This window comes from Littorina saxatilis, linkage group LG1 (genome assembly GCF_037325665.1).
Source record: "Littorina saxatilis isolate snail1 linkage group LG1, US_GU_Lsax_2.0, whole genome shotgun sequence".
NCBI lineage: Eukaryota > Metazoa > Mollusca > Gastropoda > Littorinimorpha > Littorinidae > Littorina > Littorina saxatilis.
The window spans coordinates 59,407,973-59,432,758 of record NC_090245.1 but is presented as its reverse complement, the minus strand read 5'-3'; the positions used below and the strand labels follow the sequence as shown (position 1 = coordinate 59,432,758).

Genomic DNA, 24,786 nt, shown 5'->3' with positions numbered 1-24,786 from the left:
ACCATTACAACATAAAAGACTCTGCACATGTGAGACACAATTTGTGTGGCCCTTCGATGCCAAATTACATAAAGCTTTATATGCAATCTTGGAATATCTTGAATCAGGTTGCTTCAGCAGTGTAAACCAGTATTTCACACATCTGACTGCAGAGTTAAAGGCACAATAAGCCTCCCGTAAACCATCACAGATACGGTCAGGCTTTTACACACAGTACAAACACCCTTTCATTTAAACACTCACCGATTGAGAACATCCTAGGTGCCCTCCGTAAAGAGCGAACAATTTTCAAAGAATTTATTTTTGCGTGGTTTATCTTACCCCTGAGCCATCGTGAACCCGTGTGATCCAGTTTCCCTTTTTCACAATGTAGTCGCGATCGTCAGTTAGTCATTTGAATGCGACTCGATGTGAGCTTATATACAACAGCACGTTTTTATGCACGAAACAAACGGCTGTGGTTCACGAGAACTCTAGCGATGGCTTTTGACTGTTAAGAGGAACGGCGATATGCATAAACCGTCGTCTGCTACGACCCTTGCGTGACCCTGCTTCCGGGCTTTTCTTTTTTCAAACTTTCACAACTTCGAATTGTACTGATCTTGTCTTGATGAAAAAAGAATTCTTTTGTAAGAATGTTTGTGTAACAAGCTGTCAATTTATTATTTAGATTTTAAAAGTTAGGTCTAGCGCAAAATCGCACCACGGTCCAAAAACATTCTGATAATCATCGATCCACGGCTATTGCCAGTTTACATCGATAGAATGAGACCCGAAGGGAAGTAACTCATTTTTGACCTGAGTTCAGGATGGGTCCAAAAAGTGTTCGAGACAATCTGCAAAATTAATTCTTTAAAGGTCCTTGTCTACATTTTTATACCGAAATCGCCATTTGACCATTGAAATGCAGAGTTTATTATCTACAAATATCAACAATACACCCCCTTTCGATCAGGAAAGACGAAGCCAGTGTAGCCGTTTGAAAATTCATTGTAGTATTCCAGCGTAGTACTCATAGTAGGATATCCTTATTTGGAAAATGCCAAGCGCAAAACTCCTCTCAAATCCCGTGCATTTCGTGCGTTTAAAAAAAAGCGTGGACAGCGCTCCAGTGTCAAACTGTTGCTGCACTTGTTTGGGCGTGGCTATAAGCATAGTGACATGAATTTGATTGGTCAGTATTTTTAGGCAAAGCACATGTTCTCAGCAAACAGAAAACAAAATATTGGAAGCGTGAGTCACGCTACCCAAAAATAAAATCTTTTTTTACATATATTTTTTTTTCTATAACTTTTTTCCCCATGGTTCATTCATCATCTGACATAACTTTTTAGCGAAATCTAACCATAAGATTATTGAAAAAAAGCAAAAATGTAGACGACCACCTTTAAAAATTGCTTGCTCTTTACGTGGGTCACCTAGGATGTTCCCGTTTGATGAGCGTTCAAATGGAAGGGTGTTTGTACTGTGTGTAAAAGCCTGACAGTATCTGTGATGGTTTACGGGAGGCTTACTGTCCGTGATTTCCGGTATTGAATATTCATAACAGCCGTCCAGCACCAAAACGAGGCGCCACTGTTGTAGAGGAACAAGTCCACGAAAATAAATTCTTTGAAAATTTCTCACGCTCGACAGAAAGCAGCCCGTTCGGTGAGCGTTCAAATGGAAGTATGCTTGTACTGTATGTAGACGCTCGGGGAGCTCTGTGATGGTTTACGGGAGGCTTACTGTGCCTTTAATATACAGCGGATGTCTTCCCATTTCACCATACACAATGTTGTTTGGAATTCGAATTGTCACTTTCAGAAACTTTTTACACGCAAACAGGTGGACCCTTTCCACAGATTCATACTTTCCATATCCCCATAGCTCTGAACCATACAAGAGCATAGGGGCGATCCGTGCGTCACACAGTTTGAAAAACACCTTTGCCGAATGGCAACCAAGTCTGTTCAGTAATCTAACGATTTCGATCACTCCCCGATCTTGTGCAATCCACACACACACACACACACACACACACACACAAGGCCGCACAAACACGCACGCACACAGAGACACACGTTTAAAGTGCATCAGCATAATTATCATGGCAAAGCTTATCTACAATCATTAACCCTAGAGCTTGCGTATGAAGATAATAATTATACTCTTGGAATTGTCATACGACTAATAGTAGGGGTTCTATTTGTCAGAATCTTTCAAATTTGTGTTACATTTATAAAACTTGGCAGAGTGATAGAGTAAGTGATCCTAAAGAAATTTAGAAACATGGCCATCGCAATTTCTCACTTTCAGTATCTATTTTTAGAACAATTCAAAATGGCCGCCATTTGACCCTAGAAATGCTAATATCTCAGGAACCATCTGCACTACAAACATCAAAATTTGCACACACACTCTCATGAAGTAGTGTTGTAACATCGAAGTATATGTACACATGTTGTTATATATCCAAGGTCAAAGATCAAGGTCAAATAGAAAGTCAGTGTCACGTTTTGGTAAGTGACTGTAAAATGCTAATTTCTCAGTAACCATATGTACTTGGATCATAAAATGTGATAGATAGTATCATAAGGTAATGCTTTCACACCCATAGTTAATTCACTTATGTCATTGTACATTCAAGGTCAAATGTCAAGGTCAAACGAGAGGTGCCGGCAGGTAATTCTAGGAATGCTAATTTCTCAGCACCAACATGAAGTGGGAATACCGGATTTGGTAAACATATTATCTGTATTATATTATCAGCAGGCCTGCTATGTATATATATCTTCACATTATTGTGCATTCAAGTTCAAGGTCAAACAGGTATGCACCTGATATAATTATAGTTCAGAACACAGGTGATGTCCACCAAAACCAGTCAAGATCCATTCAGCAAGCAGGGACACAAGTGCACTTGCAAAGTGCTGTGCATTTCAACACAGCCTCACGACACCGGCACCGCATGCTCTTGCATCCCTTTTTGCAGCCACACTTCCACAGTTCACGGCATGTCTTCGAAGCCTCGTCCAGGGCAGTCCAGAATGGTTGCCAAGCACCATTGACAAATTGCCAACCCCAGTCGCCAGGGTTTGGAAGACTAGGCGTGGCGACTTCAGCCTGACCCCAGATATGTCCTCCTTGATAAACAGCTCTCCTTGCATGCTGCAAAAGGGCTTCGCTACTTGGAGGAATGTTGTCGATCTGGCGGCCAACCTTTGCAAACAGGTGTCCCCTCGCAGAGTTGACATCCGGAAAGTTGCTTGTTCTGTCATACAAAAGTACAACATATCTCTCCAGCAACTTGAGGCTCTGTCATATGCGGAGATCTCTGTGGGTGCTTCTGACAGAGACTGGAAGGCCTCGCTGATGTCAGGAAACAGGTACCACACATCCCATGCTGTTTTCTTCCCAATGCTGCTGAACGACGAGACCGTATCACAGCCGCTGAAGCTGTGTGACAGTGGCAGACAGCTGGCTTTTTCTGGTCCCAACATGCTGGCGATGTCATGTGCAGAGATGTACCGGTAATTCTGGCCGACTCCCACAGCGATCCACACTTCAAGCCCAGGGCGACGGGCAGCAGCAGCAATGGCGAGCACAACAACATCAGTATCCACATTTTGGACAGGAGCTTGTTTGACGCTCTGATTTCCGTGGTCACTCAAATTCTGTCTGTGTTGAATCCATGTCTGCAGCTTCGTAATCTTTCGAGCACTGGGGCAATTCCCTCACTCGTTTAAGGCGCCAGGAGCTGTATTTCAACCTGCAGCTGCTGTGGATTACCGCCTTGTTCTGCCAAAAGATGTTTGCCAAGTTAGGGCCGATGAGAAGTCTTAATGAAATATCAGATGGAAGTGCTCCCCTAGCATGAAAGTGCCCCACGTTTTCAGCCAGTGTCTCATACGTAGAACCGGATACCGTCTGCTTAGCGTTGGCTGGACAGCTTTCATGTTCTTTGGTTCTCTCTTGGCAAATGATACAAAGAGTCCACTCACACTGTGCTGATGGCGAAGTCTGAGGCTCTGCCACATCCACCACGGTCAATGACTCTGTAGACAGAACATCTGGACACGGGTTTGTCCGACGAGCTGCTTTCCCTGGGCGCTCTAACTGAGATAAATCTATGTCGGTTTCTTCATCTTCCCTCCATCGCTTCTTTTTCTTCGGCATATTGGATGGTCCTGTCGACAGAAATTAGATAGCATGTGTTAAGACACCACACACACACACACACACACACACACACACACACACACACACACACACACACATTGATCACATGGTATATATATATATCATGGTATAGGTATATTTATATCTCAGAGATCAGCCTACCTTGGCTGGGTTTAAAACTCAGCTAGAGCTACTTGTTTTGCAAGTTCTATCATTGAAAAAATGAAACTGTCTGCTTGGACATTTGTGCTGTTCTCTATCACTAATCTTTGTTTGTAAGCTTTCTTTGGACGACTGTCGTCTCACAACTCGCATGTTACCTGCTGTCCAAAATCTTACGTTGTGCTGCCTTGAAAAAAAATGCCAACAAAGACAAGGACGCTTTTGCAAGGTAAGTTTACCAAACGTTACAGACATAAGCGAATCATGATAGTGTGTAAACAGAATACAGTACAATCAAAGAGAGGAGTCTGGAATGAAACGCGATACAGATCTAGGCAGATCTAGCATTCAAAAACTGTCTTTCAAATTCAAGGAAGTTGCTGCAAGGTACCAAATGTTACACTCGGACAGAACCATGACAGAGCATGTTTTGAAACTGAGGCAAGATCGTAATAATTCTGACTTTGAGAACAGATCCATTCCGTTTCCTTATTATCTGCATGTTAGGTGGACAGTTTTATACGGGCAGATTTAGCTTGAGACTCTACTGCAAGTCTTGAAATTCACATAAATCGAACCAAGAACTTCTTCTTCTTCTGCGTTCGTGGGCTGAAACTCCCACGTACACTCGTGTTTTTTGCACGAGTGGAATTTTACGTGTATGACCGTTTTTTACCCCGCCATTTAGGCAGCCATACGCCGTTTTCGGGGGAAGCATGCTGGGTATTTTCGTGTTTCTATAACCCACCGAACTCTGACATGGATTACAGGATCTTTTTCGTGCGCACTTGGTCTTGTGCTTGCGTGTACACACGGGGGTGTTCGGACACCGAGGAGAGTCTGCACACAAAGTTGACTCTGAGAAATAAATCTCTCGCCGAACGTGGGGACGAACGCACGCTGACAGCGGCCAACTGGATACAAATCCAGCGCGTTACCGACTGAGCTACATCCCCGCCGAACCAAGAACAAAGACATCCAAACATTACAGGCACTTTAGATCAACTCATTTCACTAGAGGTGGCTGCCTAGCACTGTGTTTGCCATCCGTGTCTGCTGAAATTAAAATAAATTAAAAACAAACCGGATTATCAGTAAGCTTAGGTGATACATTGTAAGAGTGGGAGACACTAGAAATCTGTCTGTACTTACCGGGGTCACGACTGCCAGATCGACACTGCACTTTCGACAGCTCTTCCTCGCGCAGACATTGTAAACACGCTGTGCAGATCATATTGTAGGAAATCTCCCTTTGGTATCTTCTTTATCTATTTTTCGTGAGCTAAGAAACCGAACAATCTATTTTTCGTGAGCTAAGAAACCGAACAATGTGAAATCGTCTTCCGCGAATCGAGGTGAGAACTGAAAAGTGAATCTATACCACAACACGCGACCTGACCTAGCTGATCTTGACCCCTGACCTAGTCTACATACCACACACGACACAAACCAATCAGATGCTTGTACCCCCTCAAAACCCCCCACCACCCGTTTTTTATATTTAGTCAAGTTTTGACTAAATATTTTAACATCGAGGGGGAATCGAAACGAGGGTCGTGGTGTATGTGCGTGTGTGCGTGTGTGTGTGTGTGTGTCTGTGTGTGTGTGTGTAGAGCGATTCAGACTAAACTACTGGACCGATCTTTATGAAATTTGACATGAGAGTTCCTGGGTATGAAATCCCCATACGTTTTTTTCATTTTTTTGATGCATGTATTGGATGACGTCATATCCGGCTTTTCGTGAAAGTTGAGGCGGCACTGTCACGCCCTCATTTTTCAACCAAATTGGTTGAAATTTTGGTCAAGTAATCTTCGACGAAGCCCGGACTTCGGTATTGCATTTCAGCTTGGTGGCTTAAAAATTAATTAATGACTTTGGTCATTAAAAATCTGAAAATTGTAAATAAAAATAAAAATTTATAAAACGATCCAAATTTACGTTTATCTTATTCTCCATCATTTGCTGATTCCAAAAACATATAAATATGTTATATTCGAATTAAAAACAAGCTCTGAAAATTAAATATATAAAAATTATTATCAAAATTAAATTGTCCAAATCAATTTAAAAAACACTTTCATCTTATTCCTTGTCGGTTCCTGATTCCAAAAACATATAGATATGATATGTTTGGATTAAAAACACGCTCAGAAAGTTAAAACAAAGAGAGGTACACAAAAGCGTGCTATCCTTCTTAGCGCAACTACTACCCCGCTCTTCTTGTCAATTTCACTGCCTTTGCCATGAGCGGTGGACTGACGATGCTACGAGTATACGGTCTTGCTGAAAAATGGCAGCTACTTGACTAAATATTGTATTTTCGCCTTACGCGACTTGTTTTTTTATACACGCTTTAACTATACACATGCTGACAAAATCTTGATCATTGCTTCAATACTTTGAAGATGGTGCTTGAAAAATAACCAGAAGAAATGAGTATTTCGGTGTTTAGTCAAATGTTAAAGTTTCTATCACATACACACGCACGCACGCACGCACGAACGCACAGACAGACAAAGTTTACCATCGCATAGGCTACACTTACGTGAGCCAACAAGTCGCGTGAAGGGATATAACAACATTTAGTCAAGCTGTCGGCATCAAAGTAACAGATTAACACCAAGTTTAAGTTTAAGATTAAGTCGTCGTCGATACTTTATTTCAGATAGTCTCGACTAACCACTGAGACGCCTGACGGGTCATGCTCGTCTCCGCGTTGCGTGCAAACGTAGTAGTTATAAGCCTACTTAACCTATTTTATGTTATTCTGAGCACATTTGTAGAGTAAACAAGACATATCTACATATTTTTGAATTCGGGAGAAATTGAGAAATACGATGCCATCATTTTTAAATCTGTCAGTAACAAATTAATTTTAATGACAACTTTAATGAGTAAACTAATGAACTAGTTTTTAAGCCTCCCAGCTGAAATGCAATACCATAGTCCGGGCTTTGTGGAAGATTACTTGACCAAAATTTCAACCAATTTGGTTGAAAAATCAGGGCGTGACAGTGGTGCCTCAACTTTCACAAAAAGCCGGATATGACGTCATCAAAGACATTTCACGCATCAAAATGAAATAGGTAAGAATAGATGCTTCAAGATAGTAAATCGAAGGCGCCATTTTGGAAAGTTTTCTGACGATTTGGACCTTAAAAACTTTAAGTGACATTCGCACTACATACTTTAAATTAAAAACACCTGCAATGATTTGCTCAAAAACCGCTCCGAAACTATGCCAAATAATTAAATGAATTTTTATCAACGTGCAGTTTGCTTCGCCCAGCTCTCCTGTGTCAGGAGCCGGATTCCGTTAGACATCATATTTCATTATTAAGTCCTCATAGATACCCTTTCGTCAAAGCAGATTAGCACCGTTGGATTGAGGAAGTCAAACCTACAGTCTAGCAAACGCATGCATATTCCGCGCCATACAGGGCTAAAACGCTTCGCATAATGTAAATAAACACACAGCCAGTTGGAGAATATCATGGTCTGAAAAGACTACCAAACACAGCATTCAGATTTGAAATATAGTTTGCTCAAACGCTAATGTTAAGACCTGCTGCGTGTGTGTTGTCGTCTGTCTATTCAACACAAAAAACGAACTCTGTAGCTCTCGGCTCACTATATCTCCAGAAATAGCGCATGAAATAGTCAGGGGCGAAAGGTAGGACGAAAATTATGACTGGCAAAAAAAGGCATCAAAATTGAGAATTACATTACTAAATTACAATTGGGATTCCCACTCAAAACACAGCCGTTTTCAATTTGAGTAAATCCGCTCTCAAACGTTCATTTTAAGTTATTCCTGGCGTGTATAGTCACAGAATTACAACCCCAAAACATAACTGGACAGCTCTTGGGGCAATGAGAGATTATTTTCTTGTTAGACATTATCACTTTAAAGTAAATTTAGACATTTTCTTTTAAAGAAATAGTAATTAAGTATCCTCGTGCCCAATTAGGCCTTACATCTAGTATCTTCTGAAGCAAGCTATTAGGAAACATTACTTACATTTTTCCAGTAGTACTGCATGCACTGACCAATCGGATTTTCCCAAGTTCCATCGTCAAGGCAACGCAAGTGGGTGTCAACGCTGGTGTACATGAAGTCCGGATTACACGTGACGTCACCCTGTAGTGACGTTAGAGTGCTATTCCATGACGTAGTTCCGTTGCCAATGTCTGCCTCCTCGCACGATGGATCTGAGTTAACGCAAAACATGCGATTTACAGACTAATATTTTTTTTATTCAATAAAAGGATGAAGATGTCCGCATTTATCTGTGTTTTGTTTGTTTGATTTTATGTTCGGTAAGGACAAAGCAACAAAGACACCACCAGGGGCGGATCACATCATTTTTAGGGGGCGGGGGGGGGGGGGGGGGGGACTTTTAGGGACAATTCGACGACGCAAAGCGATTAGTTGAGGGCGTGAAGCGTTCGAACCTCCTTGGGGGGTCCGGGGGCATGCCCCCCCCCCACCCCGAACATTTTTGATACAAACAAGGAACATGGAGCAAACTGGTGCAATCTGAGCCAAGAAACTTCCCCAAAAACACCTTCCAAAAATTAAATTTAAGAAGACAAATTTAGATCAAAACAAGGACAATTGACCGATCTGGTGTAACCTGAGCCAACAAATTACCCAACTACTTTCTGGAAACGCCACTTACAAAAAAAAAGGTCGGCTCCTAGGGGGGTCCGGGGGCATGCCCCCCCCCCCCCCCCCCTGGAAAAAAAATGATAGAAATCAAGGAAAATGGAGCAATCTGGTGCAATCTCAGCCATAAGTTTTTCTTTATTTAAAAAAAAAAAAAAAAAAATAGTCCTCTTATTAAAACAAAATTTAGGCTGGCGTGGGGGGGGGGGGGGGGGGGGGGGGGGGGGGTGGGTGGTGGTGGGGGTGTTTCCGGGAACTACATTTCCAACTACAACACCTCCAAGAGAAATGTCATTTTTGGCTCACGTAAGTGTAGCCTATGCGATCGTCAACTTTGTCTGTCTGTGCGTGCGTGCGTGCGTGCGTATGTATGTATGTATGCATGTCTGTGGTAGAAACTTTAACATTTGACTAAACACCGAAATACTCATTTCACCTGGTTATTTTTCAAGCACCATCTTCAAACTATTGAAGTAATGATCAACATTTTGTCGGCATGTGTGTAGTTAAAGTGTGTAGGCCTATCCAAAGAAAACGGGTGGTGGGGGGTTTTGAGGGGGTAAAAGCAGGTGACTGGTTTGTGTCGTGTGTGGTATGTAGACCAGGTCAGGGGTCAAGATCAGGTCAGGTCGCGTGAAGGATTGTGGTATAGATTCACTTTTCAGTTCTCACCTCTGCCGATTCGGGGAAGACGATTTCACATTGTTCGCTTTCTTAGAGGGGGGCGATGCTTTACCACGTGCACCGGGAATGGGCTTTTTGGACGTAACGTGCATGGGAATGGGGACATTCTCGTAGCGTGCACCGTGCACAGAGGTCCGGCGTGCACCGTGCATGGAGCTTTTTCGTAACGTGCACCGTGGATCACCGTGCATTGCACTTTTGGCCTCAACGTGCACGTGCACAGACACCCCCCCCACCCCCCCCCCCCCCATGGTGACCCTCTTCTTAGCTCCAGAAAAATAGATAAAGAAGATACCAAAAGGAGATTTCCTACAGTTTGATCTGCACAGCGTTTTTCCAGTGTCTGCGCGAGGAAGAGCTGTCGAAAGCGCAGTGTCGATCTGGCAGTCGTGTCCCGGTAAGTACAGACAGACCTAGTTTCTCCCACTCTTACAACGTGATACCTACTGATAATCTTTTTTTTTCTTTCTTTTTATTTCAGCAGACACGGATATCAAACACAGTGCTAGGCAGTCACCTCTAGTAAAATGAGTTGATCTAAAGTGCCTGTTATGATGGGATGTCTTTGTTCTTGGTTCGATTTATGTGTCTCAAGTTTACTCTGCCCCACAGGAGCTTGTATCAAATCGCCGGTCGATCATTATTTACAGTCCACTACTACGACATACTACTAGTACTATATACTACAAGGAATATCGCAGAGTGCTCCGCACTGCCGACTCGCTCCGTTTCAAGCTTTCTACATCACTTTCTGCACCCCCTTCCCGAACGCACGAAACTCACACACAAACAAAAATGATTAAGCTTTCACTTCATGCAACAAACTCGAAATAACCATTCACCAACTTTGAGAAGTTTGTCAAGAACGGGCTCGGTGTCCACACCACTCCATGAGAGGAACCTGGAGCCTCGACAAATCGAAAGTGCAACTCGCGCCGATGTTTTCCGCTTTTCGTACGCTCTCAAGGGTGTACAACATTCTAGCGGCCTGCAATTAGTCCACTACAACTGACGAGTTACACAGCAGCCCCCAAACACGTGAAATGATACACAAAACATTCTCTTTGAGCTTAACATTGCGAAGATCGAATCCTACCGGCAGTTAACCAGGTTCAAAGGCCACAAAAGGTTACATCCGGAGCGTTCCGCAGTAAAAGTTTTACAGCGCATGCTCAGAAAACCGTCTGCTCCGGCATTGGGCGTTCTTCGACCGCCCTTTCGACTTGTCCACTCTAAATGGAAGAAGCACGTGAATTAGTCGAGCTTGGACACAACGTCATTATTCTTGGACAAGCAGGTATGTACACTTCTTAACTTTACTTTTGTTGATGAATAGGCTTTAAACTTACTTGAAGTTGAGATAAAAAGAGAACTTTGACGGTTTACCAGTTTTCGTAACATGAACTGATGAAGACCTAAAGAAATGTTGGCTGTAAAATTGAAGTTGTTGAAGAAACAGCAAGCTGTAACTTAAAATGTAGTTCATTCCTGGTTTATTATGCCCCCAGGTAAACTCAAGAACCACAATAGGTTTCCAAAACGTAATGTTTGTCTGCAGTGATCGTTTCACTTTGTAAAACGCGGTCGTTATGATTATGGCTCCTCCCACTGTTAGCCCCGCCTCTCCGTCTCTTTGTTAGCGAGAATCAAGATTCAAGATGGCTAAGAAAAGAATTGGTGAAGGAATCGAGTTGCAGCCCCCTGCTTAGTTGACCTACTTTCATGGACAAGCATACGATTCTGACTGGAGGGTTGTAGTGGTGGTTAGTTCAAGAATCAAGACAAGTCAGCTAGTTTTTGGGTGACATCAGTCACTTGTTTTTGTTTGTTTGTTTGTTTGTTTGTTATTAGATTTAAAGATTATATTGTAGACTGTTGCATGGAAAAATGTGTTTTAATGCGTTTTATTGTTGTTTGCTTGTTTTTATAAACTAGCTGTGCTGGAAGGTGAAAGTTGTAGCTTTTTATGTCAACTAAATTATGTGTGCATTGTATTGAAATTGTAAATTGCAAAATTAATTTGCCCAGAGATTTTTTTTTATTTCTGTGGTTGAGTTCAAGTACAAATGATTTATTCTCTAAAACATTCAGAGAGTCATGAATTAACTTCAAGTTTAGACAGACCTCACCAGTCTGTTTCTTAAAGGCGAGTGGGGCGAGGAAGTACCGTTTCTTGGGCACATCTCACCGCGAGTGACGCTAGAATTCTCGCCTCAAACGCTAGGTAGCTTTAGGCTTGCTCGCTTGGCGAGAAAATATGGCGGTCACTCAGCTGCCCATCCAATTGGCTGTCCATGGTTTTTTACCGACCAGTGCAGACGACCTTTTCGGAATCAACCAATGGTGTTTAATTCTTGTGTAGCTAGCCACAAAACCGTTTCATAGACAATCTCGCCTCCTAGCTTCGCGAGTGGCTAGCCGAAAGAATATCTCACCTGAAAGAAACACGCGACAGAACTCACACATTCAGAAAAGAGTAAATTCTTTGATTTTAAACATATTTATTATATACATATTTATCACAGGTTTAACAGGTATATCAATTTTGAAAATGTTTTTGATTATTAGTACAGTATTTACAAGTGGTTTTATGAAATTGACCCCCAAAATCATGATCTTATAAAATGTACTTGCGATTCTCTTTAATTATTTGTGTGTTTGACAGGCACTGGGAAAACAACACTCGTTGCAGAATTATGCCACAGTCTTCGGTTATCCGGGCGAAAAGTTGCAGTGACAGCAACAACTGGCATCGCTTGCCAGAGCCTACCAGTGGGAGCCATGACTCTACACCGCTGGTCAGGAATCGCGGATGGCCGACACAGTGTGAGAGAGACAGATTGTCCAGTTATGCTGATCCGCAACATAAGCGACCAGTTAGTCAACGGCAGTCTTGGCCATGTTGTGGACCTCCACCATGACAAAGTGGTTGTCCACTTCGAGAAGACCAACATGACAGTGGAGTTGAGCCGTATTGCTTTCTCAGGTATGCCTGTGTTTTTTTGTTTACCTGAATTTTTACTGAGTTTACATTTTATTTTGTCATCATTTTCATTTACAGTGGGCACCCGCCACCCCAATTTTTTGAGACAATTCAAAATCTGACACAATTTATAGGTCTTAAGAAAAGAGGAAGGGTAAATATACAGAGATTATTAACCCTTAGGCTGGTTGTCGCGACATATGTCGCGCTACTTTACCTATACTGTCACCTGGTTGTCACGACATATGTCGCGCTACTGGCTCAGTCTGTTTGGTCGGTTCCGATTACCTTCCATGGATGCGAAAACCTATATGACCGTTTTTTGTTCTTTTTCTCTCTGTTAATTCACCAGTGGCTATGTAACATGTGTTACAGAATTGCACCAGTGTAAGGGTTAAAGAGAAATCATGGTCTTAAAATGGAGGAATAAGTTTTAGATTGAGGGGTCTAAAATCTACTGTAAAACAACCTGGGTAAAATTTAAAAAAGCAACCATCCTCAGTTCATAAAGATGAAACAAACAACAATATGCTTCCCTCAAACAGGCTAAAACGCTGGTCGGGCAAGAAACCACCATTCATCTCACATTGTTTATGTGGATGGAATATTTGATATTGTTAATTATTACACAATGTACTCTGATTTATCTTCAAAATGGAACCTGACTTCTAAAATGTTCAACATTTTCAGAAAAACAGGTATTGGAACAGGAAGGAGTCTTAAAATAGATGTGAATTTTGAGAGGTTATGAAAAAAGAATCTGCAAAATCAGCCTTATAGCTTACTGTACTACGTACAGCACACATACAATCAGCCTTATAGCTTACTGTACTACGTACAGCACACATACAATCAGCCTTATAGCTTACTGTACAACGTACAGCACACATACAAACTTTAAAGGCTTCCTGATGTAAGACTTCATCCTTTTTTAGACTTTACTACACGTTATTTGAATATTTTACCAAAATATGACATTTTACACAGATCGAGACAGTCAGTGTTCTTCCAAGACCGCGCTAGCAGTCGAGGTGAACAGTGACTGTCAAGATCTGAGTAAAATGTCATATTTTGTTCAAAAATACAAATGAAATTTAAGTTGAGGAGTTTAGTGACAGGTCCCAAGACCGATCCCACTTTATTTTGAGTCCACTGGCCTAGTCCACCTTTCTTGTCATGATAGATTCGCTATCAAGGGTCAAGGCCACTTCTCAAAAGGGACGCTACAACACTGACAAGTTTTTTCATCGAAGGGGAGATTCGACTTGGTTCGAAGGAATAAGTACTGAATTTGATGTTTTTATGTGGTCAAGTTATACCTCGTAAGGTGCAGGGGTGCACACTGACACAATTTGTTTGGGAAAAACTGTGGTTGATCAGTGTAGTTAGCGCTGAGCATAACTCCAGGTCTTCGTTCCGAAAACAATGGCTAGATCAGCGAAATCTGGGTCATCCTGCAAGTGTGGAAATATCATGGTGTACGGTCATTCGTTTGTGCGAAGACTTAGCGAGTTCGCTGAGTCAGGGATGGTCTTGTGGATAATCACTTTGGATTTCAGCAATGCATGTGCAAGGTGTCCAGGAAGGGGGTCGGAGGCTGGAAGATAACAAATTTTTTTGAGGCTGCCGACCATATTCACAGCCGGTGTGTGTGCAAACTCTTGTTGGCAGCCTATCCCTTACAGAAAAAAAGGCCCTGTGGCGAGCCTCGCAGCGAGGTCGCAGCGAGCCTCGCTGCGAGGTCGCTGCGAGGCCGTAATTTACCATGCAAATTAAGTTTGCTGCGACTAAGTCGCAGCTAGCTGCGATGTAGTTATATATCCTTATATGGAGATCCCACCCGCGAGCTTGATGTGATGAGGTCGCGGCTAGCTGCGATGTTCCCTGCGAGCTTGCCGCGACCTAGCAACAGCTAGCCGCGATGTCCTGGACCCCTTACTGTGAGCTTGCCGCGACTAGGTCACAGCTAGCCGCGACCAGGTCACAGCTAGCTGCGACCAGGTCACAGCTAGCTGCGACCAGGTCACAGCTAGCCGCGACCAGGTCACAGCTAGCCGCGACCAGGTCACAGCTAGCCGCGATGTTCCTGGGATCATGCTGCGGCTTGCCGTGATCTAGTCGCAGCTAGCTGTGATCTAGTCGCAGCTAGCCGCGATTACCTCGCAGCTAGCCGCGATTACCCGGACCTATATGTGGTAGTCACAGCTATATATCCGCGACCATGTCACAGCTATAGCTAGCAACGACCAGGGTGAGCCGGGATATCCCTGGCCTGTCCTCCAAATTCTTACCACGTACAAGCTTTCCTTGAGCCAGCTGCAGCTACCTGTGCAGTTGTCACGGTTTACTGCGATGTCCATGAAATCATCAAGCAACGACCTTCAAATTTCACAGCAAGTGAGCTGCAACCTAGTGATGAGTGATAACTTACTGCAGTTATGCAGGAGGAAATGCTTTACCAAACCCTGAACATTGTTTAGATGGTTTAAAGTCCCAGTTAAAATATACCTAAACCCTCCCAGAAAAATGCTGCAACCAGCTTGACTGCTTGTGGGTGCATGCAAATCCTTTCGCACTGACAGGCCATTGTGCTACAGTCTACTTCGTTTATAACGTCGCCGGATATAACGTCACCCCGTTATATCGTCACCCAAACACCGGTCCCGGCTCAATTCCTTCTTTCCAAGACTATTTTAACCTTGGATATAACGTCACCGGATATAACGTCACCCAGTTATAACGTCACTCATCCATGTCGGTTATAACGTCATATCAATCCCCATATGCAGCAGTTTGCATGGTGAACGACTGTCAAGGCATGTTCATTTACCCTACACGTGTCACAAGTTTTGTGTGTTAACGGTATTCAAGTTTTTCCGTTTTCCCGTTGTTAGAGACCCAAGGAAAACTAGGTTCAAGGCATAATCATTTTTGCTGCATGCGTTTTGTGAGTTCCTGTTCGAGGTTTTTAATCAAAAGAAAAATGTTTTATTTCATTTCGTTTTGTGAGTTCCTGTTCTATGTTTTTAGTCAGTAATGAAAAATGTTTCATTTCATTTCGCTTTGTGAGTTCCTTACTTAGGTTCCTCAGTGTTCTAGGTTTTTAATTAAAAGAAAAAATGTTCCATTTCATTCGTGTTGTGAGTTCCTGTCTTTGTTTTTAACTAAAAAAAATTGTTTTAAAAAGTTTCATATCGAGCATACATGGTTACTCCTGCGCGAGCGCGTGCGAATGGATCTGTCTACTTCTGTCCTTCAATCACGCATATAAAAAAAAAACTCGATTATTGAAATGACGGTAGGAGAAGGTCGAGAGGATGAGAACAGACTACGACGTTTGTTTGTTTTTTGGTCCGTAGAATACAGACTACAACTGCCCTCGACGAGGAGGCTGAGCGTCACTTTCAATTGGGCGTTGTCGACAGGCTGAGTAGGTCGCTCAGGCTAAATTGTAAAGGTAAACACTAAGTGCAGTGAACCGACAAATTGAGAAAAGTGATACTGCACTCTTAAAGCACTATTTTGACTCAACTTGGAAAGCCATGGACGTTATATCAAGTGACGTTATAATGATAATAATAATACAGTAGTAGTCTAACGAGTATAACGTCCCGCTCACTAGATGTGGTGGAGACGGTGGATGGGGAAAGGGGGTAACTATGAACCCAAAGTTGTTACTACCAGAACGATTGTGCGTAAAGGTGGGCAGCCACTTTGCTGTTGACGAGAAACTTCTTCGTTAATAATAATAATATAAGTCAAATAGACATTAATTACGTATAAGGACCCATGAAGTTCTCGTCATTTTTACATTTAGTCAAGTTTTGACTAAATGTTTTAACGTAGAGGGGGGAATCGAGACGAGGGTCGTGGTGTGTGTGTGTGAGTAGAGCGATTCAGACTAAACTACTGGACTGATCTTTATGAAATTTGACATGAGAGTTTCTGGGTATGATATCCCCAGACGGTTTTTTTCATTTTTTTGATAAATGTCTTTGATGACGTCATCCGGTTTTTCGTGAAAGTTGAGGCGGCACTGTCACGCTCTCATTTTTCAACCAAATTGGTTGAAATTTTGGTCAAATAATCTTCGACAAAGCCCGGACTTCGGTATTGCATTTCAGCTTGGTGGCTTAAAAATTAATTAATGACCTTGGTCATTAAAAATCTGAAAATTGTAAAAAAATAAATAAAAAAAATTATAAAACGATCCAAATTTACGTTCATCTTATTCTCCATCATTTTCTGATTCAAAAAACATATAAATATGTTATATTTGGATTAAAAACAAGCTCTGAAAATTAAAAATATAAAAATTATTATCAAAATTAAATTTTCGAAATCAATTTAAAAACACTTTCATCTTATTCTTTGTCGGTTCCTGATTCCAAAAACATAGATATGATATGTTTGGATTAAAAACACGCTCAGAAAGTTAAAACGAAGAGAGGTACAGAAAAGCGTGCTATCCTTCTCAGCGCAACTACTACCCCGCTCTTCTTGTCAATTTCACTGCCTTTGCCATGAGCGGTGGACTGACGATGCTACGAGTCTTGCTGAAAAATTGCATTGCGTTCAGTTTCATTCTGTGAGTTCGACAGCTACTCGACTAAATGTTGTATTTTCGCCTTACGCGACTTGTTATTTCTTCGGACATCAAGGACAGGTCAAGATCTAGCAGAATATGAATAAACGACAGCCATGTGTGTGTGTGTGTGTCCTTAAAGCTAATAACGTCGGACACTATAATTAAAGACTGAGATTGTCGATGGAACCAGACGGAGCTTGACACTCCAACACTAGCAACCTGTCTCAGAATCAGCATGCAGCCTACAACACTGTACGTTGATACTGTTGCCGATTTTAGAGGAAAATGTTGTGTATACAATTTTGTATTCATGGTATAGCCAGGTTTTGGAAATACGCAAAGAAGAGAATAGTCCACAATTCTATATATGAAGAAGTGAATTAAAGATTATTGTAATAAGTTAGTTTAAAACTTACAGCAATATGTTGTTGTAATTTTTAAACAACACTAATGCATGCACTTTCCATTTCTACACAGTTTTATTAAAACAGTCAGTACTTTAGAAAGGGACATAACTCTTGGACTCCGGATATAACATCACCCGCGCGTAAAAGTGACGTTATAACCGATGAACCGGATACAGCGTCACCGCGTATAACGTCGCACAAAAACATCCCCCGAGGGGTGACGTAATATCCGGAGTCGACTGTACATACATTCTAAATTGACTAGAGACAGAAGCAGTTCAACACATACAGACGCATATTCTCAAATGTAAAACAAACAATTGGTTTAAATTCAAATTATTTAATAAAAGCTCATTTGGCATAAATTCAGATTAAATAGAGCAAGCTGTATCCTGCGATCAGGACGAACAAGTTCATCAGAGTTCACAATTTGTTGCCGAAATACAAGATCGCCAGCACTAGCAATCGCTCATGCTGGTTTTTTTACCAATGTCACATGGGTTTAGCTAAAGGTCTCGTGAGTAATTTTTTGTTTAAACATAAACAGCTGCTTAACCTTTTTTCCAAAGTTAATTGCAATACACCCTAAAAGTAAAAGTGTAGAGCTAAATAAAAAAAAGTTTGGTACTGAATATCAGCGATATAGTTATTATGAAAAACTATATTTCGAAAATGAAATCAAGACAGTACATTACAGGCTAACCAGTACATAATATGTTGCATACCTACCAAGTAGTGTATGCACTCTCCAAGAAGTTCTCCCCAAGGTGGCTGAGTGCATCAGAAACAAAATCAACAGAGATGAGATTCTTCCGCTTTTTCGCGGAATTCTGCTCAAAAGTTGATCCCCAGGACCGTTTTCCTAAATCGTCCAGATCCCTTGAGAAAAAAAAAGGGGGGGGGGGGGGGGGGTGTAGAGGTTGATTATCAAAAATCTGACCTGCCAATGACTGAATCTCCCAAAAGACTAGACCGGTTTTTGATTGTCCGGACCGACAATACCTCCGACAAAAAAATCTCCGCCGAGCTCAAAACCAAAAATCTACGAAATGAACTTTAGACCCGTGTACGAACTGTCCATTTGGGAACAAGTTTCTCCTCATCATCAGTGTCTTCATCGCGGAAGTTCCTAAATGGGCTGATTTAGTTGTTGACTTTAGCCACTTTAGCAAGATGGCGTCGTCAATGCGATTGTTGGCAGAAACAGAACATGCTTTAGCTTCTGAGATTGATAAAGGGCTAAAGAACAAATGGGTTTGGGCGTGGAAAGACGAAATTATAACTACCGAAGTGAAGGGACAAAAACTGTCCATCCGTCTCGGAGATTCGGTTCAAAAGTTGAATGTTCGGGGAAGGCACAATGCACGTGGTGTAATAAAGTACTGGGCTACAAATAGAGAGGCAAGAGCGTGTTGAAAGACCATTTGACCACATATTTGTCCTTGTGTGCACACTTGTGTTTGTCAGTCTGTGAGTGTGATGTTATTTTCAGTGACTGTTGTTTATTTGTGAGATTCATTCTAGAAATGCATGAACAATGCCCAAAGTTCTAATCAAAATATTCTGCTGCTAAGACTCATTTCTGAGCAATTTTTTGTTGTGTAAATGCTAAAAACGCATCAGCTTCAGCCCCCTGACTCCCACAAGGGGCGTTGCCCCTGGACCCCAAACTTCCTTTACCCTCTTATGTCAAAATTTGGGAATCTCATCTCTGAATCAAGATCTCTGACAACCTGAAGAAATGCTGTTGTTCCTGTCTCCCCACTGAGGTGCTCCTTGAATTGCTTCTCCGTGCGATCAATGACACCACCAATCCGATCCACAGGAAAGGTAACTTCTGGGAAGAGCTTCTCAAACCAGGAGTGGACCTGAAAAAAAGTCAATATCAGTCTGTGTTCAAAAAGATAATATACCAGTGCATGAACTATGCTGCAGTATAGTAAAAGGGACAGCCAAAGAAATAAATACAAATTATCAATGTCTATTATTATTTTGTAATTAATTTTAGTGGATAAAGAAAAGACGCAAAGGATTGCTAGCCTGTTTATAAATACATAAGCATATCTATAAAACAAAAAAGAGTTGTGATCAACCGAGTACTTACCACTGAAGAGGGCTTGCCACTTTGCCTCTGTAACTGCAGCAAAACCTTGTTTGTCAGCCCCGGTGGATTTGGAGGTCTGCCACGGCCAGAGGCAAGAAAATAGTTAGCAAGTTGTTGGTGCATGTGTGTCATCTGGAGAAAAGAACAAAAAGTAAGTTTTAACAATAACATCAAACACTACTTCTGCAGAAAGAAAAACACCATTCAAACTCAAAGAAGAAAAGTCAGTTATTTCATTTTCAATAAATGAAAAAGCAGCTACCAGTATTTTATAAAAAATATATCTGTAATATCTGTTTTCTCACACGAAATAAGTCGACATACATGTGCGAAACATTGCGAGTCCGCAAAACGTTCTCAGAGTCAGCTGGTGAATTCTACTTTTGGTTTCCACTCAGCTGGTGCAAGAAAAGAAGAAGTTACGTGACCAGAATAAAATCAGTTTTTGAACAATATGCAATGTTTTCATTTCGTAGATGCACCAGAAATAGTTTTTTTTTTTATATCTTTAGATACATTGTCAATGATTATTTTCGTCATTAGATTCTATTGGGTTAGAGAAAAAAACGAAAGCGGTTCGTAACACAACCCTTCCGCTTGAAACACAGACAGGCCATCGAAGTCGAACCACTTCGTCAAATTCAGTACAAAATACCTTCTGTCATTTCGTACATCCGCCATTAAAAACATTCAATCAATACTTTAATATGTCTAAACTTACCGAACAGAACATCTTGAATCGATGTGCCGGACGAAAAGAATGCTTGGGTCGAATTTGTTGAGTCGGTAATCGCGGCTTGAGCCACCGGGCGCCATTTTCAAAACTGCAGGCAAAGCTATTCGAGCCTCGTTTTGGGCGTCTTGCTCGGAGGACACATGTCGGACTGACTTCATTTTTTGCTTGTTTAAAGAAAAATTCGAGCTGAATCGAATGGTGTATTTCATTTGGCAGTGTGATAAAGTTGTCGGTAGTTTGATTTTGAAAACTTCAACCGCAATTTTTGGTCACTTTGTTTTCCAGTTCTCAAAATATACGAAATTATAGAGCTAGCTCTGCTCTTTTAAAACACCCATTGTAGTTTCTTTGACGCGGAGCAAGAGAGCGTAAAGTACGACGACCGAACTGAAAAATGTTGCGCATCACAGCGCGCGGAGGCTGTGTGAGGCTGAACGGTACTTCAATAAAATATTCATACAAAATCACATAGTAAACACAAATTAACTAACGAAAATGGTATGTATTTTGATGTGGTATACATTCGAAAATTTTATTCGGTGAATTTCTTCACATTTTTGGCATCTTCAGGTGCATTTCTCTAACCTTCAGTCATCGGTTAGTGGTTCTAATAACCTTTAAAACAGCATGGTCTGGTCCTTTGAAATGGGGTGGAAAAAATCCCGATTGCGGCTAGGAGCTAAGTGATACAAAGAAGGTTTGGGGTACCTATAAGATCACAGAAAGACCAGTGGACGATACCTTCCGCCTGTGATCAAGACCTGGGAACACATAATTATTGCCGTATTAGACTATGTATGCTTGTTTGTCTAAAAATACGATCAGTATGGTTTAATGATTATAACAACTTTACAACTCTGCATTTGATCAATGGTAACCGCTTTTGTCATTACACATTGAAAGAAGCATTTGGTTTAAATGTTTTGGTAAACTTTTTAATGTTGCAACGGTCAAATGTATGGAGTACACCTTTTTTTTTCCTGAAAATATATATATATATATATGCCAAATTTGTTTGAGAATACTCCAAGCACAAAACAGCTAGGGTTCCAGCTATATTTTTTAATGGAATTGTTTGATCGTCACACTGCCAGTTAAAATTTCTCTTGTTTGTTGGTGTGCAAGCTATATATGTAGTGCTTCCATTCGTGTGCTGTCATACATGTATGCTCTGAATCTGATCATTTCTGTTAAGTCTTTATAATATAGGCTGGTTGTACACTTTGAGTTTAATGGGCAATAGTAAACTCCCTAAGCTAAATGCAGTTAGCAACACATCACCATGGTACTTTCTAGCTCCCAAATTTTAAAGAAGCACAAGATAACACTTTACCTGATTTTTAAATGGAAATGCAACATGCCATATAAACGGTTGTGACCATCTTTGTGAAAATATAATACTCGAGTTTAAAGGTGTTTGTCTACATTTTTATACAGAAATCGGCATCAAATACTAAGTCTAGCTATTCCCTACAAATATCAAAAATACACTCCCCTTCGATCAGGAAGGACGAAGCCAGGGTAGCCGATTGAAAATTCATGAAAGTAATGCAGCGTAGTACGATATCCTTATTTGGCAAATGCCAAGGGCAAAAGTCCTCTCAAATACCATGCATTTCGTGCGTTTAACAAAACATCGTGGACAGCGCTCTAATACACTGTGTCAAACTGTTGCTGTGATTGTGTGGGTGTGGCTGTCAGCATAGTGACATGAATTTGATTGGTCGATATTTATAGTTAAAACACATGCTCTCTCCACATGGAAATCAAAACATTGGAAGTGTTATACTGTACTTCTCAAAAATAAAACCTTTTTTTACATTTATTTTTATTTTGTTAAAAAAATTTCCCCATGCTTCATTCATCATCTGACATAACTTTTTAGCGAAATCTAACCATAAGATTATTGAAAAAAAAGCAGAATTTAATATCATATTCTTACTCCGAATCACATTAGCATTGAGTCACCTGAGATGCTTATCACTGAAAAACGCTTACCCGGCTAAAGAATTTAAAGGGAAGCAACCCCATCACCAAAACGAAAGTGAAAGTAGCTTTGGTAATGGGCCAGTACACCGGGAGTTACCTCCCATACGGGTGTATGCCACGTCACTTCCTCTAGGAACACGTGCCTATTATCATACGTCTTTTTCACCTCGGAGAGGACGGTTCACTTTTTGACGCTCTGTGGCTGACCTTGTGTGTTTGAGTGACACCCGCCGGCCACGTTACCCAGCTTGTCTGCTCGCCTTGCCTACAGTTTGGTGAGCTCGTTCCCGTTTGTTGTTGGTTGTTTGCGCTGTTTCGTTACTGTACGTTGTCCGTTTTTTACGGACTTGTGTGTCAGTGACTTGCGTGTTTCGCCATTTTGTTGTGTGAGTTAGTTAGCTAACTCGTGTGACTTTGCTAGTAGCTCTGCGTGCCCTCTTTCTGTTTGGGCAAGTGTAGCTTTAGTATTTTGTTGACGCGTAAGCGTGTGTGTTTACTGTGTTTTCAGTCGTTTTGACTTACGTTTCAGTAAATCTTTTTGGCTTTGCCACGTGTTGTTGACGTTTGTGTCAGTGTCTTGCGTGTCGCCATTTTGTTGTGTGAGTTAGTTTTCTAGCTCGTGTGACTTTGTTTGTAGCTCTCCGTGCCTCTGCTTGTGGGGCAAGTTTAGCTATAGTATTTTGTTAACGCATTAGTGCGTGTGTTTACTGAATTTTCCAGTCGTTTAGACTTATGTTTCAGTAAATTTTTTCGCGTTGCCACGTGTTGTTGTCAACATGTCTGATTCAGACAAGCGCCGTGGCAAGTCGGACCCCAAGGGGAAAATTAAGGCTAAGTCTTCCTCTTCCAAAGCAACGTTACTTGTTACAGACCAAGAGCGTAACACTTTGTTGGCTGTACCAATTTCGGCGCCTAGCGCTGTTACTACTTCTGCTTCTTTTGCGGCGCCTAGCGCTACTGTTACTTCTGCACCTGTCTCTACATCGGAGACTTCGTCTTCTTTGTTAGCACCTGGACAAGGTGCGTTGGTTTCCTCTCTGTTAAAGTCACTGGTTCCAGAAATCCGCAGCTTGGTGCAGGCAGAATTTCAGCGTTCCGTCGCCAGCAGTTCGGCGTTTCCGGCATCTGGCAGTGACGTCCGGGCATTGGCTTCCGTGTCTTTGTCCTCCACTTCCGGCTTGGAGCAGCGTCCTCCCTCTTCAGTGTCGGTTGGTAAGCAGAGCTGGTCCGATAGCCCTCGTGAGGCGCCTGGACGTTCTCCTTCGGGGGACAGCTCTTTCGCATCGGGTCACGACCGATACCTTGCTGATCTTTCATTTCCGGCGATAACCTACGAGGCCCCGGACTTGTTCGAACAGCGGCGGCAGTCGGTTTCGACTGCCGCATTTCCGGCACTTGCCGGAAGTGATGATCCGTCCGCTCCGGCACGCTACGGCGGTCGCGGCAGGATGGAGTATTCACTGACTTCCGGTCCTTCCGGATCGCGAAGTCAACCAGTGCAGTCTTCACTTCCGCATTTTGCGGTTCCGTTGACTACACTTCCGGTTTCGGCCGGAAACGCTTCTTCCTCTTCTGGTGGTTCCTTCCGGATACCAGATAGTGGATCACAGCGTGCGCCTTCCGGCTTTCAAGCGCCTAGGCTTGAGCAGGCATCACTCCACTCAGTCGGGGGAGTGACGTCAGCTCATCCAGCTCCGGTTTTTGCGGATGGTCGTCCTGCTTACCCTTTACCTTCACAGGATTTTGGGCGGCAGGATGACGTTAGTGCTCAGGCTTTTCCGGTTTCCGGTTTGCCAGGGCATGCTTCTGCTTCCGGAACTGGTGACTTCGGTCAGGGTTCCACGTGTGACTATTCTGATGCTCCATCAGTGGTCAGCGAGGAGTCGCGGGGCGTGTTTCCGTCGAAGCTCAAGTCTGTTCTTGACGTCGCGGCGGAAGTAACGTCTCGTTATTTTCCTGAAGGGGTGGTGGCTGCGGACTCTTCCGCATCATTCGTTCCTTCTGCCATGGCGGACTTCCGGCCGGCACAGGAGGATGTTTCTTCCTTCCGGTTCGCCGAGTCTCCGTCAGTGGCTTACCAACTTTCGCATTCACTGGTTCGTCCAGCACATGCGGGGAGTGGTATACGGCCAATAGGAAGCTTGGCATGCCCAATCAGAGCCAGAATTGGCTGGCGTCTTTTGCACTCCCTAGGGCTACCCTTCCGGTTTCCCGGGAATTGCTGCCTCTTCTGACTAAACCGATCAAGCGTGATTCGGTTTTGCCGGTTTCCGAGGCTTCCCTCCTCTCTGCTGAGGAGG

General features: G+C 42.3%; 2 protein-coding genes across 3 annotated transcripts in view; both read right to left on the bottom strand.

Annotated features, from left to right (window-relative positions):
- Positions 1-24,786, bottom strand: part of LOC138975591 (uncharacterized) — a 57,945-nt gene that overhangs the window by 5,473 nt on the left and 27,686 nt on the right. Inside the window, exon 3 of the mRNA XM_070348316.1 lies at positions 8,348-8,538. Within this exon, the coding sequence (XP_070204417.1) occupies positions 8,348-8,538 (191 nt within the window). The remainder of the gene's footprint in view (positions 1-8,347; positions 8,539-24,786) is intronic.
- On the bottom strand, positions 17,982-21,011 carry LOC138975574 (uncharacterized). Of its 2 annotated transcripts, XM_070348307.1 has the most exons (4): positions 20,483-21,011; positions 19,762-19,893; positions 19,391-19,525; positions 17,982-18,536 (listed from the first exon to the last, which is right to left on the bottom strand). In XM_070348307.1, exons 1-4 carry the CDS (start codon positions 20,492-20,494, stop codon positions 18,492-18,494), a joined length of 324 nt encoding a protein of 107 aa, XP_070204408.1. In that variant the 5' UTR covers positions 20,495-21,011; the 3' UTR covers positions 17,982-18,491. The 2 variants fall into 2 exon arrangements, with proteins under 2 accessions (XP_070204408.1, XP_070204400.1); XM_070348299.1 differs by lacking the exon at positions 17,982-18,536 and having other exon boundaries at positions 18,546-19,525.

Bases quoted from the DNA above. Each gene is read 5' to 3' on its own strand.
- LOC138975574 (XM_070348299.1), bottom strand. The intron at 19,526-19,761 runs GTAAGTACTCGG...ACTTTTTTTCAG, and splicing joins GTGGCAAGCCCTCTTCAGTG to GTCCACTCCTGGTTTGAGAA.